This window comes from Gallinula chloropus, assembly GCF_964237585.1.
Source record: "Gallinula chloropus genome assembly, chromosome: 1".
Classification (NCBI taxonomy): Eukaryota; Metazoa; Chordata; class Aves; order Gruiformes; family Rallidae; genus Gallinula; species Gallinula chloropus.
The window spans coordinates 21,734,106-21,751,215 of record NC_140085.1 but is presented as its reverse complement, the minus strand read 5'-3'; the positions used below and the strand labels follow the sequence as shown (position 1 = coordinate 21,751,215).

General features: G+C 39.0%; 1 protein-coding gene across 3 annotated transcripts in view; it reads right to left on the bottom strand.

Moving 5' to 3' along the window:
* The window catches only part of LARGE1 (LARGE xylosyl- and glucuronyltransferase 1), a gene marked incomplete at both ends in the record, with an annotated part of 196,362 nt that overhangs the window by 47,147 nt on the left and 132,105 nt on the right, over nucleotides 1–17,110 (bottom strand). For all 3 annotated transcript variants that reach the window (XM_084278402.1, XM_084278404.1, XM_084278403.1), the window contains one exon: nucleotides 15,182–15,286. In XM_084278402.1, coding sequence (XP_084134528.1) covers nucleotides 15,182–15,286 — 105 coding nt within the window. The remainder of the gene's footprint in view (nucleotides 1–15,181; nucleotides 15,287–17,110) is intronic.

The window sequence follows — 17,110 nt, the reverse complement described above, 5'->3', positions numbered from 1 at the left end:
TGGAGGGATCCCCTTTCATCTTCAGTCAACCTCCCTGCTTCCAGCTGTTGGATTGGAAAGGGACGTATTGTCACAACAGACTACAAGGTATTTCTGTCAGTGTGTTTGTCCCCTCCAGCACAACTGAAGCCCATTTGGAGCATGTCCATTAGCTTTGAAGAGAGTCATTGTGCATTGTCTGAGATTCTAGATCAACGTGAAGCAGATTCGTTGTGCTGCAGCAATAAACTGGGTGGGATAAGCTCATCTATGGCCATGGATTTTTTCCAACTGGCAAGAACTGTCAGCTTTGTTTCAACAGTGAAACACAACTGAGGATTCTTTATTAAGGAAAATAAAGACTAAATGTGAGATTCAGTTAACTCAAATGTAATAGCATTTATAATTTAGAGATAATAATATATTTTTTCCTTAATTTCTCTAAGGAGGAAAAGAGGAAATCTTTTAACATGTGCCCTGTTCTCCAACTTTTGTGTCTTCACTTTTATGCTAGCAGCAGATTATGGCATTGCAACTAAAGAGATTATGCTGTCCTGAGGGGCTATCATGGTAGCAGCTCCAAGTAAAAGGAGCAGATGGGGTGGAAAAACTGGAATATATGTGCAAAAGGATGTATTAAATTACGATGCAATCATGGCTGCTGAAAATATTCACAAGATTTTAATGTTCCATCATCAAGACTAATTTTGATGTGATTTCTATTTTAACTCACCTACAGGCTTGGGTTTAACACCTTTGTACAGTCTTCATTCAGGGGTTTTTGCACTGTGGAATTCTAATTTACTGCTGCCGTAAACATAACTACTGGAGAACATTTATAGCAAGTTTAAATATTTACTCACTAGTACTAGTAAGAGATTTCTACTAAGAGGAGAATTTAATACTATACACCTAATCAACGTTATTTAGTGCAAAAGCAAATCATGTTGTGTTGGGAACTTTTAAATAGTTCATGCAGAGGAAAAATTACCTTTTCTTCAGAACAGAGCAATTCAGTTTTACTTCTGTATTGTTCTGTTACCAAAACCAAACATAACAAATGAACTAACTCCGGTCTGCGCAACGAATTTGCTGGCAAAGTGTCTGAAATAAGGGAAATATTTGCCTCAGGAGCCCCTTCCCTCAGAGTCAAATTGACTGAAATCTCAGACTAAATTAAAGATGACATAGAGCTGAACATAAGGGGAAAAGGGACTTACTCTCAGCTGCTGTGCTGGGGGAGGAAGAGACTGGAGGAAAAAAAATAAAAATCAAAGGAATATTTTATGAACATCTGGCCCCAGGCAGTGGGACTTCTCATCTTTTGATGAGTGCAGCATTTTCCTGCCCTAACCTACCTGAGAAAAACAAAGGGAAAGCTTGGCAGCAAATAAACAAAAAGAGAAAAGTGGCAACCCAGATGTCTCATGAGTATTCAACAAATTATGATCAGTCATAGAACACCCTATCTTCCTTACCCTGAGGAAATAGTTCAGGCATATACAGAGATGCAAATATTACAAAGAGCTCTTGTGAAAATAATGCTTTATTACTAAACCTGGGGAAGACCTCCTAGCCTGGTTTTTGCTTGAATGGCATTTCCTCCCCCTGCTTGATGAGACTTTGCTTGATCTACCAAAGTCTGACAGATTCTGAATTAAACAAACAGACAACAAACAAATAGCAAAATGATGAGTTTCTAAAAAATGTCATTTTGGGACACACACACACACACACACACCCACGCACACACACCCACACACACACCCCATCCATAGAAAAAAAAGGAATCTGGTGAATATGTTGGAAAAAATGGGGAAAAAAATCTAAATTAACATATTTGGTTTAAAACATTGCAGTTGGGAAATACTGCAATTTACTACATATATACTTTTTTAAAATTTTTTTTCACATTTCATCATAGAATCATAGAATATCATGAGTTGAAAGGGACCACTGGGACCACTTCCCTGGGGAGCCTGTTTCAGTGCCCGACCACCCTCTCAGTAAAGAACCTAACAAGAACCAACTTATTCTAAAATCATATTTTTCACTTCAAAAGTGATACTAATTAAAAATGGTACAAAAATTGTATAAAAATGAAGTGGTTATAAGACCTGAAAAGGAAAACAAATGTTTCATTTTGGGTCTAACAAAACTCTGGGTGTCACCTGGTATTTTTGTCCTTTTCTCACTTTTGATTCAATCCAAATAAAATTTTTTGTCTTTCCGATGTTTTGAATGGAAACCATTGCCATCTCAGCAAAATAGTCTGGGTTTAGTTTTTTGTTGTTAATCTGCTCCAGAACAAAATATTTCATTTCATCTTTCTGAATAGTAAATTGAAAGTCTGCAGAAACATCAGCAATTTCCCTTGGAAGGCTACCAAGCATCCCTACCTATTGCTTCAGAAACACAGACTACGGCTTTCTCTGGAACTCAGAGAGGAATATATAGTAGGGCTGGAAGTAATAAACAACATGTTAAGATAGAACAGAATCACTTACAGAAGTTATAGCGAAACCGGACAAGCTTTCAAACTCAATCAATTTATTACAATGGCCCTTTTAAGGTAGCTGAAAAAATACTCAGTGCTCTTGGGGGAAAAATGTAGCTACTAAGGGATCATTTTCTGTAAGCACTACCTTGCCTGTTTCTTTCAGGTGGAACAGGATGCTTTTGTGAGCTGTTGAGGCAATGCTGTATGATGTGAGTGGTATCGCAGAGCCTGTGCCTGTCAGGTTTTTAAAAATTCCTCTCTAAACTACGCTGTAACAGTGAACCATCTAGACAGATAGTGAGTAGATAGCATTACAATGTCTGAGAAAGACAGGCAAGGCATACTTCAAAGTATATGATAAAGGAATAGTGAGTTTAAAAAAAACCCAACCTAGCATTTTACAATACCTAATCAGCATACATACCAAAGACCATACACCAAACCACTAAGACTTAGATAATGTAAGAAATAATGTTAAATAGGGCTGACATTATGGAGACTTTCTGCAATAAATACCTGATGCAGAGGTTTAAGGCAGAATAAACAGCAGTAAGGTACCATGCTTTGTGAAACAGACTTGGCACTAAGAAGCTGAGTTCAATTTTAGGCTCTCTGGAAGAGGCTTGCAGCTTTGCTATCCCAGGAGAAGCACCGTGATAGTGCTGACTGATTAGTACTCTAGCAAATACTTATGCATGCTCTTTTGATTCTAATTTGTTGTGCCTGAAATCAATGGAAGTGGTCACAGCTAGGAATGCCACTATGCCTTTGCTGGATCAGGGACCAAGTGACCAGTTTAGCTAAGACTGTGTTTGGAACCCACTGGGCCACATCTCCACATAACTGACTGTGGGCTCTGCTCTCCATGAATAGGATCAAGAACAAATAGAAAAAACAGAAGTATACAGCTGCTAGGGATTATATAACTGAATTAAACATGCAATTCCACAACAAGCCACAGCACGCATTTTTAAATCTCCATTTTCAGTCTTTGCGTGGATGAAAATCACTGTCGGTATTTCACTTGCTTTGTAGGTCATTTATCTAAGTGCTGCTCATAAGATGACTAGCTGTATCATTGGTATTATAAAACCATAGCTTATGTCTATAGTTTTTAACACACTATGACCAAAGGACTGTCAATCTAACACATTTTTGGAGTATCGTGATACATATGAACTTACACACACCAGCCTTTTTCTCCAAAAGAAGCTTTTCAAAAGGTAAAAAAAAACTATTAAAATTTTCAGGGATGCACAATGAGTTAATTGAGAATAAACTATGACTCCACATTTGAACATTTCTCTGAGAAAATCAAACAGGGCTGGGAAGCTGCTTTGAAATGGAAAGTGTGTGTCCCTCCAGGCAGGGTGACAGAATGCAATAGCCCTTGTTTTCTCTGCACATGTATTGAAAGCGAAGCTGTGAGAGAATGCATTTTGAAACGCAGTGCAGTCACTCTGCTGGGAGCCTGGCTCCTCTCGAAGCATTATAAACATTTTGTTTACATTTCATGATGACCATTTAATGAAATAGAACACACTTATTTTCTCTGTTCTCCTCTTCCGAAATACACTGTTTCTCCTTAGGCAGAATTAAGATGAAGGATATACTGGAGCAAGGTTCCAACTTACAGAGCTGAGACTGTAGCTCAGACTTTCTTAGCTTTCTAATTGTTTCTTCATTGTTTAGATTACATTCTTCCTGAACAATCTGAAAAAGAGCTACATATGCTTTGTATCTTCTCTTTAATGTCTTCCATTTCTGGGCGATTTTCTCCGACTTTCTTAAAGCCCCAAAGGATTGCTTCAGGAGTCTAAGAGTTCTACAGGAGAGGAGTTGTGAGCCATAAGATTTTCAAGAAGTCCATGATGGAAAGCCTCTGCTATTTAAAGACCATCCTCCTAAGTAATGCTCTCCCATCTTATCTCACAGAGTCTTATGTAGAGAAGTAAAAATTCTGGAGGTCTCTCAGAGGTCAGCAAGGAAAAAATCTCTAGACCTGGAAGAATTGGCCTTTCCTTACATAGATCCCACGCAGTATAAAGTCATACATTTTCCTGCCCAAACTGCTGATTAAGTTTTCCTAAATCCTATAATGGAAAACAACATGTCTGACAAAAAGACAAATATTAGCAAAATCAGAAAGGGAAGGTAAGAGCTCTTCTCAGATGCTCTGCTTGCTTTGGGTGTCGAGGAAGACAGTAAGGATAGTGACCTTTCTGGAATCCCTGTGTTTTCTGAACCCTGTGCAAAGACTTGTAGGAAATGAAAACCATCTGTGAATAAGATCCTTATATGGATTTTTAAAAGTTCCTCAATTTTCTTACAGCTTTGCTCCGTGAGCCTTGTGAGCACCTAGGGTACAGAGATTACATTTTAAAGGCACTGGAAAACAGACATTCTGGGGACTTTTCAGCTGGTAAACTAGGGCAGTGGCTTCCAAGAGGAGAAAAAAACCCCACCAACCACAAGACACAAATCATCAAATTTTCTTGAAATTACAAAACAATGGGAAAGTTTTTCCTCAGAAGTTTTAAACCTCAGATAAACACATTTTAACTTCAGACCAGCAAAAGGAGAGAGGAGGGAGGTCTCAGATTCTGTATATTCAGTTTAGTTAGTACTACAGTCAGTAGCACAATGTCAATGATCTGTCTAAATGCAGGAGAGTTGGCTCTAAGATGTGTCTCACACCACTGCCATGCACAAGTATTACCCCACAGCTACTCCGTGTAAATCTCTCTCTAGAAGTCATGATGGAGGTTTCAAAAATTCACACTAACAAAAAGATGGTCAGATACGTATCTTGTTATAAGGCACTTTGAAATGTGAGACTTAAAAAGAGAAGTGACATAGGGGAAATGTGGAAAATTTCCACAAGTAACTTTTCTTCTCTTCAATAATAAAAATTCAGTAAATTCTTACATGGCAGGTTATCTGTGATTTCATTTGTCTGGGTACCTAGGTGACTTCAGTCGAGAGGAAAACAAAGTCCCACTTGAATACATATTTAAGTGATAAAGTCAGAAAGGATATAATTTTTAGCTCTTGCATAACAGAGGCCATAGGATTTTTCAGAATCAATTTGTGCTTTAACTAGAGCATAACTTCTAGAATAACATTCAGTCTTGATTTAAAAATTAACAATAATGGATAATCTATCACAAACTTTGATAAGTTATTCCAATGCATAATTACCCCGATGAAGGATACTTTCCTTATTTTTAATTTGAACATGTCTTTGAACTCACAGTCATTTGATCTTGTTGAACCTTTGCTAAATTGGCAAGCCCTCTATTAAGAAATGTTATTTTTTCCTGCAGACACTAATAAGCTATGATCAAAATATCCCTTGACTTGCTAGCAGATAAGCTCCTGTATCCATTTTTCCCAACTTTATGGAAAATTTTTCCAGTATTTTCTTAGAACTTTGTTAATTTGTTAGTACTCATCTTTGACCTGTGGAGATCAGACCTCGAGAAGTAGCTAAATCTACATTTTAAAATATATCCACTCCAAGAAGTGATCCCTAGCACCCAGATCAAGGACTATGAAGTGTTGCACACACATTGTTCAGGGTGTAGTGCTTTAATGAGCAGGATGGCCATGTTTATACTACATAGTGCTTGTCTCTGGGGGCCTCACTTGTGTTCCTTCAGATTTTAGACCTAACAATTATTTGTTTGCATTTCTCAATGTCTGACAGGCATGTTACAGTTTTCTAGACTGGAGAGTTTTTAGCATGGAACGGAGGGTCTGTGCTGTGTGCAGTGGAGAATGTCATCAGGGTACATGGGAATATTAGAGATTGCAAAGTTTTCTCACGCAGTGTTGAAGAACTGGAAAGATGTACCAGAGTGTAGTCCTATCCTGTATTACCTACTTGGAGTGAACTATCAACAAATTACAGTTTGTTGTTTTGTTTTTTTCAGAAAAGATTGCTCCCTGAGAGAAAGAGCGTACCAAACTAATTTCTGTGCCTTGTGGATGATCAGGGAGCCAAGAGTGAAGAATGAACTAGGGAGCTAAGTTATCTGACAGGGTAGACATTCAGATTGTCAGAACTAAGAAGTCCACAACCAGTATAAAAGAAATACATCACTTGTGCTCATACTGGAAATGTCCTTGTTTACACATCCAATGACCACACAACATATTTTGACAACCGTATTAAACCTGGAGCTCATGTTCATCCGACCACCCATCCTGTATTGCTTCTCATGCATGTCTTCATTCTTTCTGAGTCACTTTTACACATCGGTACTTCAAAACACAGAAATGCCAGTGAGCGTCACAACTCTACATCCAGCCATTGTAACTGAACTTTGGGTGAGCTGTCCTGAAGAAGAATCACGGAACAGTACAGAACTATATATAACATACGGCGTTATTGTGGAGAAAGACCAGTCATTGAACCTTCCTGTGCAGGCACATTTGGAAAAGCTTGTTTCCATGGATAAGTAGTGAGGAGGTCTGCTGGAATTTGCTGAATATTTGGGCTGGTAAAAGCAGGTGCAGCTTCCAAAAACTAATCTATCTCAGACTCTCCACCAAAGAATCAGCCACTTTAAAAAAAAATAAATCTCTTTTTTGTTCCTCAGCTCCTATAAATCAGCTGAGGTCTATTTAACACAAGAGTCAGGAATATGTATCAGATCTGGACCTTATTCATGATGCTTATCTGTGTTTTTTTCTTCCTCAGAAAGCAGCAAAAAGCAAAAGGTAACAGGCACCACTGCTTCAAATTATGTGGGGTTTTTTGGCTTCGATCCTCTCAAAAGCATCATATTTAATAGGGGTCAAAATGTCAACAATTTTACAAGGTTTCCACTTTGGACTATGTGAAAAGGAAAAATGCACCCTGCATAGGTGATAATTATTTTGGCTGGCTTCTAATATTAACAATAGTCCACAAGGCTAATTGTAGGGATGGGCACAATGAGTAAGAAACCATCACATCATATCTTGACCTGGTGTTCAGTGAAGGCCCTAGCAACAGAGAAGGAAATGTGGCACATGGGCTGAACAGCCTCTCAGGTATTTCTTTATACTTGGATGACAAAAAAGGCTTGGAGGTTTGCATTCAAAAGCAATGAGACAGCTTTTTTTTCTGCCTCCTAATGGGCAGGTTATTCGGTGGACAAGATTCAGGAGGAACACAATGTTCTAGGAAGTGGATTTGGGGAAGGAAAGCAGAAGCACAGAATGAACTAAAAATTAGCCATGGTATTTTTTTTAAAAATGGAAACACAATGTCAGCTGCAAGCCAATCCTTCCTCCATGGCTATTTCTCTTCTAGTAACAGAGGGACAGTATTAGGTTCACAACAGAAATACAGCGATGCATTTGTGAAAGGACAAAATGTGTGTGGAGCTGCTCAGAGACAAAGTGAGGTTCAGTTTGGACAGATGGACCATTAAGGTGCCTGAAAACAAAGTTGTACTGTCAAGCTCAAAGGGGAGAATTCAGCAATAAAACATTCAGATGGTGGCTAGTTGTAAGTGGTGTTTCCCAAGAAACGATACTAGGACTGATAATGTTTAACATTATAATTAATTAGCTAGACATGAGAGAATGAATCCTCAGAAATGTCACATGGAACACCAAATTTGGGCCTGTGGCTCCTAGGGACAGGGATTCGATTCAGAAGGACCTTGACAGGCTGGACAAGTGGGCTAAGAGAAAGCTTATAAAGTTCAAAGAAAAGTCCTGCATGGGTCTATTCCTGAATGGACAGTACAGGCTAGAAGACAAGTGGATAAAAAAGAACTTTTCAGTAAAAGTCCTAAGGAGTGTGGTGTCCAGCAAGTTGAACATAAGCCAGCAGTGCAACCTTGTGGCAAAGAAGGCCACCCTGAGGTCATGGGAAGCGGTTGTCACTCTTTAGTAATCACTTGTAAGACCAGATCTCAAGTACTGTTTTGGATTCCTCAGTCAAATAAAGACACTGATGTGCTGGACTAAGTCCAGCAGAGAGCAGCGAAAACAGTCAGAAGCCTGGAGAACAGAAATGTGAAGCTGAGCGAACTGAGGTTGCTCAGCCTGGGGAACAGAAGGCCAAGGGGATCTCTTACTGATGTCTGTAAGTACTTAATGGAGCCAAATTCTTAGAAGAGATGTGCAGAGGCAGAATGAGAGGTAACTGACACAAATTGCAGCAAAGGAAATTGTAATTGCAAATTAGGAATTTTTTACTTTAATTTTTTAGCAAGACAGAAGGCAAATACTGAGCAACCTGATTGGGCTTTCAGTGGGAAAAGAATGAGAAGACCTCTGGAGATCCTTTCTAGCCTAAACTGCCTATAACTCTACACTCCTATTTGGGAAAGTTTTTTCTTTCACCATCTCTGCTAAGGTCTTGAGAACAACAGTGTAGGAACTATCTGTATATATAGGGTAATGCAGTGCTCCTGTCCTCCCTTGAGCTCAGTTCAACAGAGACAGGTGGAGGAGGGAGGGTTGAGGTGGTACAGCAGGAACAGTTAAAAGTCAGGATGCCCCTGAACACAGAGACAGACAAAAGTGAATAGGGAAAGAATTGTTCTGAAATCTCAGTCTCCATTCAATTTTGCAGATGCTTCTTTCTCAAAACATCTCCAACTCAAGGAGTATAAAGTCTCTTGATGTTTTTTTAAAGAGAAAGGTTTGCCTGAAACTAGTGTGCGCTACCACTACAATGATTAAAGCATAGTGATTTCTGTAGCCAAATGCACCTAAAGAGAATGAGATGACTATGACCAAATGCAACTGGTTTTTTTGCTGGCACTCTCTTAAAGGTGACAGCTCTGACAGAAAGACATCTTAGGTACTCTGCTACTTTCTCTGACAGGCACCAGACTACCCATTAGAGTCCAAAGATGGAGTCCAACTGTGATGCCTCTTTCTTTGCTCTGGGACTATGGCTAAAACCTCTGTTTCTGCCTCTACAAAAAGGAACTGTCTTTACACAATCACTTTTATGAGAACAATGAGAAACTGGAAAGTGAACTTGCACTTCAGAAGAAAAAATACTGGTTTTACTATTACTATGCATTTGTCTGGGGTTCTTCTGCCATATAATAGAAGTTTTTGTTCTCAGTTTAGGCACCTGGATGCCTCTACTAAGCTTTTATGTCTAAGTCTTTCATCTAAATTTAACCTGCTAATGATGGTCCCTCTACAATAAAGAGAGGGCATTTCAGAGTGCCGGACAACATAATTACTTACCAAGCTATGTATGTTCCCATAGAGAACTCTCTGGATCAAGCTAAAAATACCACACTTTAGAATGGTTCTTTAAATCTTTATATTGGAATAGTTCATATGTATGTCCTATTTATGTACATTACATGGAGGTTGACATTATGAACTCAGGATAGGCTAGTGAAAAAACCTAAGCTAGGACAATTTAATCAAGTAAAAAGAAATACATTTTATTTACTCCAATACAATGGAAACTCGAATTTGGTATAGACTGTTTGAATCCCATTGGGCTTTTTTATGATGGAGTTCTTAGGAGATGAAGGTTTTCAATGTTTCAAAGTCAGGTGTTTTTAAAAAAGGGAGTTATTGCAGGGTCTGATAGATTCAATTGCCAAGGAGCAGAGGATGTATCTCAGAGAATGCGATGACCAGAAGACTAATTCAGTTGCAGCAATGCCATTATTATGTGAACAGGCCTCTCAAACTAGAGGCACCATTTTCAAAATCAAATACATATTGACCTGCATTTCAGAAATGTCAAGCGGGCTGTAAACAAGTTCTCAGTACATCACATGCTTTAGAAACTGCATGAGAAAGCCTGGAAAGGAAGCGAATCTTTGATGACAGTCAGTTTTAAGATACCTTATTTTTAATTGCAAGCCACAGATTATAGCAAACATAAGATAGGGATGTGGTTATCAAGAGCAGAATTATGATTTTAGCTTCCTGTGACTGACACAAACAGACTGACATTTCCTGCTAAACCTAAAAGCAACAATGTGTTGGCACTTCCTAAACTATAACCTGTGTGACACGCCTCATACCTGTACTTCATATGCATCTTTGTGTGTTATAAAGCACATGCATATTGCCATGCTTTGCACTGATAAAAATATTTGCTGAATGAGCTCACGGTATCTTAAAGAAGAAATAATCTAATTCAAAAACTGTTACAACGTGACTCTGAGGAGGTGAAGGAAGTGCTAATTTTTGTCTTGACAAAATTTGTTTTGACAAAAATTTGGTGTAGGACTTAATTTTTTCCTTTTTTTTCCCCTCTCTAATCACGAAAACGTATTTTCATCTCTTTGCAAAGGATCTTGTACTTAGAACCAAACCTAACAATACTAGTTCCTGTCCCAGTGTTTTACGTACTAGGAGGTAGGAATATTGCAATGCCTTTTAGGGAGGTCATGAGTAAACTGAGTCAGGCCCTGGTGGTGGGTACTGAAAGGGTCTATAAACCGTGAGTTCTCTGTTTTCTTCAGTCATTGAGACAATTCAGAAAAATCTCCCTCTCAAGCAACCACTATACTCCTTTCTTTACACCACAAAGAAAAAACACTTACTTTAGTCAAAATCTGTGGAAAATAATTCATAAATTACTGCTATATTTTCTATATTCAGATGTCTGTCATGGAATTCTGATTCTTCCAGAGGGAAAAAAAGCATTTTGGGAACAGATCTATCCAGAAATAGGCCGCAGCTGATATATATTTACAGTATCAATACTGAGGATTTTTGAAAACTAGAAATGTCTGATGAAACTAAAAGTGTTCAGCACATCTTAACATCAGATCTGTTATCATAATGTCATGAACAGAAGCTTGTGAAGCTCAGATGAAAGTGGTTGTTGGAGCAGGACGGCAGGCAGTCCCTTGACCACCTCCAACCCTTTTTCTGCTACTTTACTGGCCATTTGCTTTCTGCACTGGAGATGCACAGTATCACCATGAAGATCACAAGATATGATCCACTCCAATTTGATAAAAACAGTCTGCCCTGTGCTTGTATTTCATTATTCAGAATTGTTAAATATTATGCAAAAATGACATAACATAAGCTTTCCACTTCCAATTTATCTTCCATAGGTCCTTAATTTCAGGGAAACAATAAAGAGATTAATTCTTCCAGTCATTACAAACATGGGAGTAATCATGCACAGTGCACATGGAGCGTGGTAATTGTTAGGTGCTAGCCATTCCCTTCTGTTCCCAATCCACAAATCTGGTAAAGTGACATCTCTCAGTGTGGGAGTATGAATCTTCAGCTCAAGCTGCTGAGACACCTCCTTACACTATCTAGCAGTTGCACTGCGGCAGTGTATTTTAGATGTGCCTCAAATCCTCAGGATGAACTTCTGAAACCTAGAAGCCTGAAATCCCCCTGGACCAAACTTTTTATAAATGTTCCCCTAGCACCCAGATCACAGGCACAGATCCATCTGAAAGCTCCATTTTAAAGGTGTGGAGTACAACCTCAGTTGATGTAAGTTGGCCCTGCTGCTCTAAAGCAGTCTGGGGTGACTCACACCAGCTGAGGAAGTGGCCTGAAATCATGGTAACAGTCACCAGAAACTGCTTTTAAAAGCTATTCTCCACCACGATGGAAAGTATAAGGCAGGTACAGTACTAAAAGCTTTCATGTTTAGAATTTCTTTGACAAGGTATTTTCTGAGGACTAAGCTGACTGTTACTCCAGAAATGAACATCAAACCATACAGTGCAATTCTGGAGCTGTCAGTTTAACATCTGTAAAGAGAAAAATCATAGTTCAGCTCAGGCACTACTTTTGAAAGCACAGTTTAGTCAGTGAAAGACAATATGTATTATACAGAGAGAAAAGTATGCTGTAATTAACGTATGGGGAGTCTGTAAGAGTGAATCTCTGTGTAGACTAGCAAAACGAAGTGGATGATATAAAAGTATTTGATTAAGCAACTTACAGCCAGTACAGAAAATAACTGGGTACCTTTGTGGTACATAAAGAACTGTGTTTCAAATGCATTGAGGAAGGGAATGTTATTTCAAATAATGATTCTAAGTAAGTACATTTTAAACACTGACTAAATTGTCGCTGGACTGACTTTTGAGTTTGGTCTGATTTTCTTAAAATTGTATCACTATGGATTAAAGCATGACTTGGATTTTCTCCCTGTGCAAATGAGGACGAAGGATAAAAAACACTGAAATAAAATCCTTCCTTGAAAATCTATATTGGCGATCAGAAGATTCGGCCTGGGCACACAGGAATAGGAGAACACGCTTGCTTACTGGGTTTAAAGAGCTAGTGGAGAAGGAAGTAACACACCCTTGGCTTTAATGTATCTGCCTTCTGGGACTGCCCCAACCTGTAAGTTGTCCAGAATGGCTCAGGTATAGAAAGTTAAAACTGAAAGATAAATTATTTGCATCAGAAACTGTGAGGAAGCAGTGGAAGAATTTTGATTTTGAGGGGTGCTTCTGCATCTAACCTGCTAGGGCTGGGTCTGGCTGAAGAGGCTCATGTAAAAATCTCTTTCCTTAGGATTGTATCCTAGGACTGTAGCAAAGACTCTCCCAAGAGCAAGAGCAAAGTCTGTCTGAGAGCCTTCCCCTGATCCAGCTTTGTTTAACTCATTCAAGTTTCACGGGCTTGGGAGCCCTGTTACTATTCGTAAGCACAACTTTAAGCACCTGAATGAATTCCTGAGTCTTCCCTTTCCTTGCCCACTGCCTTTCATGAGTGTTTTGCTTAGTTATTGCTTCGCTTTCCTGCCCCCCACCTTTAGTTTTCTGAATCCTCCTTGGCCACAGGCTTGCGTTCAGTGTCAATTATTTTAATTTACTGAGCACATCAAACAAGCTCAAATTTCACTCAGTATTTCATATTCCTTGAGAGATTTATACCTCCAATCTCTGCTGTATTACTGAGGCAAACAATGAATTCAATTAAGAAAATTATAGTAAATGATGCTGATTCTGTCAATAACATCGTTTGCTACTTCTCAGAGGTTGCACTGTTTCACTCAGTGACCTCTTGTTCCATATACTTGAAAAAACATCATTCCACTTCCTATGATCACTTGTCAATCTTCCACTGATTATCTACCTTGTGGTTTTCTTTCTAAAAAAAAAAAAAAAAAAGTAGTAGTTTTTGTACCTAGAGATGTGATTTCTGAAGAAAGAATACGTGAGCAGACTAAAATCATGGGTAGGATTATGCATGACCTGGTAGGGATGTATTAATGTGTACCAGGAATTACCACATGCAATGTATGCAAAGGACTGCAGATACTAAATTAGTTTTGCTTTCAGTGGAAGAATTTTGTGATATAATGACATTTGGTATCCCTACAAAACATTTGGAACAGTAAGTTAAGACAATCTAAATTAAAGCTTTACAGCATTTCTATTTACATAATTGCATTTTAGATACTACCCACCATTCCCATAGATTCCTGGGTTATTCTAATGTTATGTGGTTGTGACGCATTTCCCTCTGCCAGCATTAAAATAGCAGGAAGGCAAAAGCAAAAATGCACCAGAAAGAAAGTACATATATGAAGTGATCATCACTCAGCAGAACAAAAGAACCTGCTTTGTGGTGCAACACTGAACAGAACTGTTTAGTTTAGTTGTGTCTAATGTAAGCTTTCAGGTTTCAGGACAGACTCAGCTCTGTTTCAGGCCTTTGTGGGGGCTTGGGCAGCCCAAGCCTTTATATATGAAATTTTGGTCTGGCAAATGGAGAACCAGGGAACAAACCTCTTTTGCCAGAGTCTTGTATCCATGTCTGTCTGTGTTCTGTTAACCTACTCTTTGGAATGTTTTCACAGAACAGAGATGCTTTGCAGAGGCCGAAATACAGATTCACAAAAACTAGCATGATTCCCCCAAATGTACAAAGGAATATAGAAATACAGGTGACCCAACCACAATTTCTGCAATCCTTTCTCTAGTTACTCAGTTTAATTCAATCTAATGTATTTCTGTGAAGCAAAACCACTACTATGGTGAATAATTTCCTGATAGTGCAGGGGTATTTAAATGGACTCATCTTTTTAAATGGAGGCTTCACCATCTGTTCTGTCTTTTTATTACAAATAGAGAGGGAACCCAATTCACTGCATCAGCATGTAAAGCCTGTCATCGAAATGATTTAGATGTATGTGTGTGTTCTTTATGCACCTGGTATGTTTTCTCACATACCAAACACAAATCAGTGGGAAGACCTGTCTCTTGTAACCTAATAAATTGTCTGATCTAGTGCCTTTATTTCTTTTTCATGGCAGCAGGAATTGATGGCCAGTAGTTTGCATTTTATTAGGACAATTATGACCTTGTTGCTGTCCTGCAGGAGTTATATATTTATTGGGTTGGCATTCTGTGATACCATTTACCTCTCTACAGAAAATAAGCCTTGATTCCTATTCTTTCCCTCTTGCTAGGCCTACATATGCTTCATCATAGAAAGAAATCTTGTAGGACAGGTGCTGAGGGTGTGTCAGACTGCTGAAAATCTCTGTCCTTCCCCAAAAGATGCCACACAATCTCCTTAAGACCTTTCGGAGCAAGAGCATACTCTCCTCAGAGTACTACACAATGAGAAACTCCAAAACGCATCATACTGCCTCATTTTTACTGCTTGAAATAACAAATTCTGCAGTAGGTTAGGAAGGGAGGTGCAAGTTACTACATCTGATATTCTCTCATGCTGAATGCAGACATGAATTCAGAGAGAATCATCAGGACCTACCTGTGTTGTAGCCCCTCCCAAGAGCTGGCCAAGGCCGATGATTCTTCCAAAGGTTGCCCAAATACCAATCACTCTGGTTCTCCACCAAGCCAAGAACTTGCTGCCCTGAAAATGAGCAAATTGCAAACAGATCATGAGACAAGAGACAGTCAATCGATGGAAAACACACACAAAATCTGGAGAAGGACAGCCAGTGGGAACAGAAGACAGAAGTTTGGGTGCTGCCGTCCTTCTGCGCACTCGGAAGATGCCTGCGTGTGTAACAGACAGGAAGGCTGGCGCAGCAAACTCTGCACGGCTCATTTCTCTCCTTCTCCCTTGGCTAGTCTGAGTAATTAAACACTGTGGGAACCTTTGTCACGCTGACAGAAATGTATCACCCAGACAAATCTGAATGCTGCTTGATTTTGGAATACAGTGATGGAGAATCCTCCTAGTGAAAAGTGTTGCTAAAATGATCATCTAATATGAAGATCCGTTTATACTCTGATGGAGATAATATAATTGAAGAACAGGGCTCAGTATAACAAATTATTCTCTTTCCATGCCCCTCCCGCTTAGTTTCAGGGATTGTTTTCTCAGTCACAAAGGAAATCCCTTTTGCTATGGAAAATATTGGATTCTAAGAGTTTACCTACATATGAAAGTTGCACTGTTTTAATTTAAGAGAGTAATTTAAAAGTAATTTAGGTAAGCCTGTGTGGAATGCTGCATAGGAATTATGATTTCAGTTTTAGATGGGCTTATTTTGGTTTAGCTTACATTGATTAGCAGCTGGCTTCAGCTAGAGTAAAACGTGTTTCAAATCAAATGTGTCTAGAAGGTTTGCACTGCTTAAAAATCAACTGAAAAGTGAATGTTTGTATAGATAAGGACTTAATTATCTATCCCGAAATGTGCTGTATAAAATGTAAATAAGAGAAGTGATTGAAATGATGCTCTGGTGAAAGCGGATGGAGGGAAGGGAAAACTGCATTTGGCTCTAGTCAAAGAAAGGAAAGGGAATGGTGTTTTGACGGAGGGACCCGCTCAGTGAGGGCACTAAGACTGGGACTGGAAATTATTTTGCAACCTTTTGAGAAAGCAATTAAGCGCCATGCTCTGAAGGCACATTCTCAAATCCCAGCTATGCTCATAAAACTGGGTGGATGGTCACAGCAGTGCACTGAAAGCATTAAATAATCATCATATTTTGCTTATGTAGGAAACAAAGCTGTATTACTAAAATTTCAGTATGGCCTAAGACAAGGTTGGGTGTAGAAGCAAGACATAAAGACAGATGTGATTAATTACATTTTAAAATTGGTTAGGAAGATGTTAAGATTGGTCAGGTGATTGCAACACTGTATTACAGTATCTGTGACTCAGTGGAACATCAGCAACCCCCACAGGGGTCTTGAATGCTCTCTCAAAGAGTGGGACCAGCAGTCTGTGGCCAATGCGTATATCAAATAGATCAGAACATTATGAAAGCATTCAAGGAGCGAACGGAAATCAATCCAGAAATAGCCTTGAGAGATTACCAAGTCTACTTGATGCCACTGTTGAGGATCACCCTACTCTATCCTAATCACAACATGTCAGTCCTCAGCCGACCTAATTTTCTAGTGATGTCTATCATTCTCCATTATATATTATATACTTTATGCATATTTATTTTTTCACATTGCATGCCATAGCTCATGTTTAAAGAAGGTAGAAAAGTTGGGGGAGAGCAGAAAGTATCATATAAATTCATTTTTCACCCCATTAGTGCAACTGAAAACTGGTAATATCAACAAAATGCAATCCACAAGAGAATGGAGGAAATGACAAGTTACAGGCAGATGCATTCTAAGCAGCTCACAATTTGTTCCCAGAAATAAACTTTAGCATCTGTCAACCTGGGAGACACGTGGAACACACCAGGTAGGCAGCACAGGAGGTGCT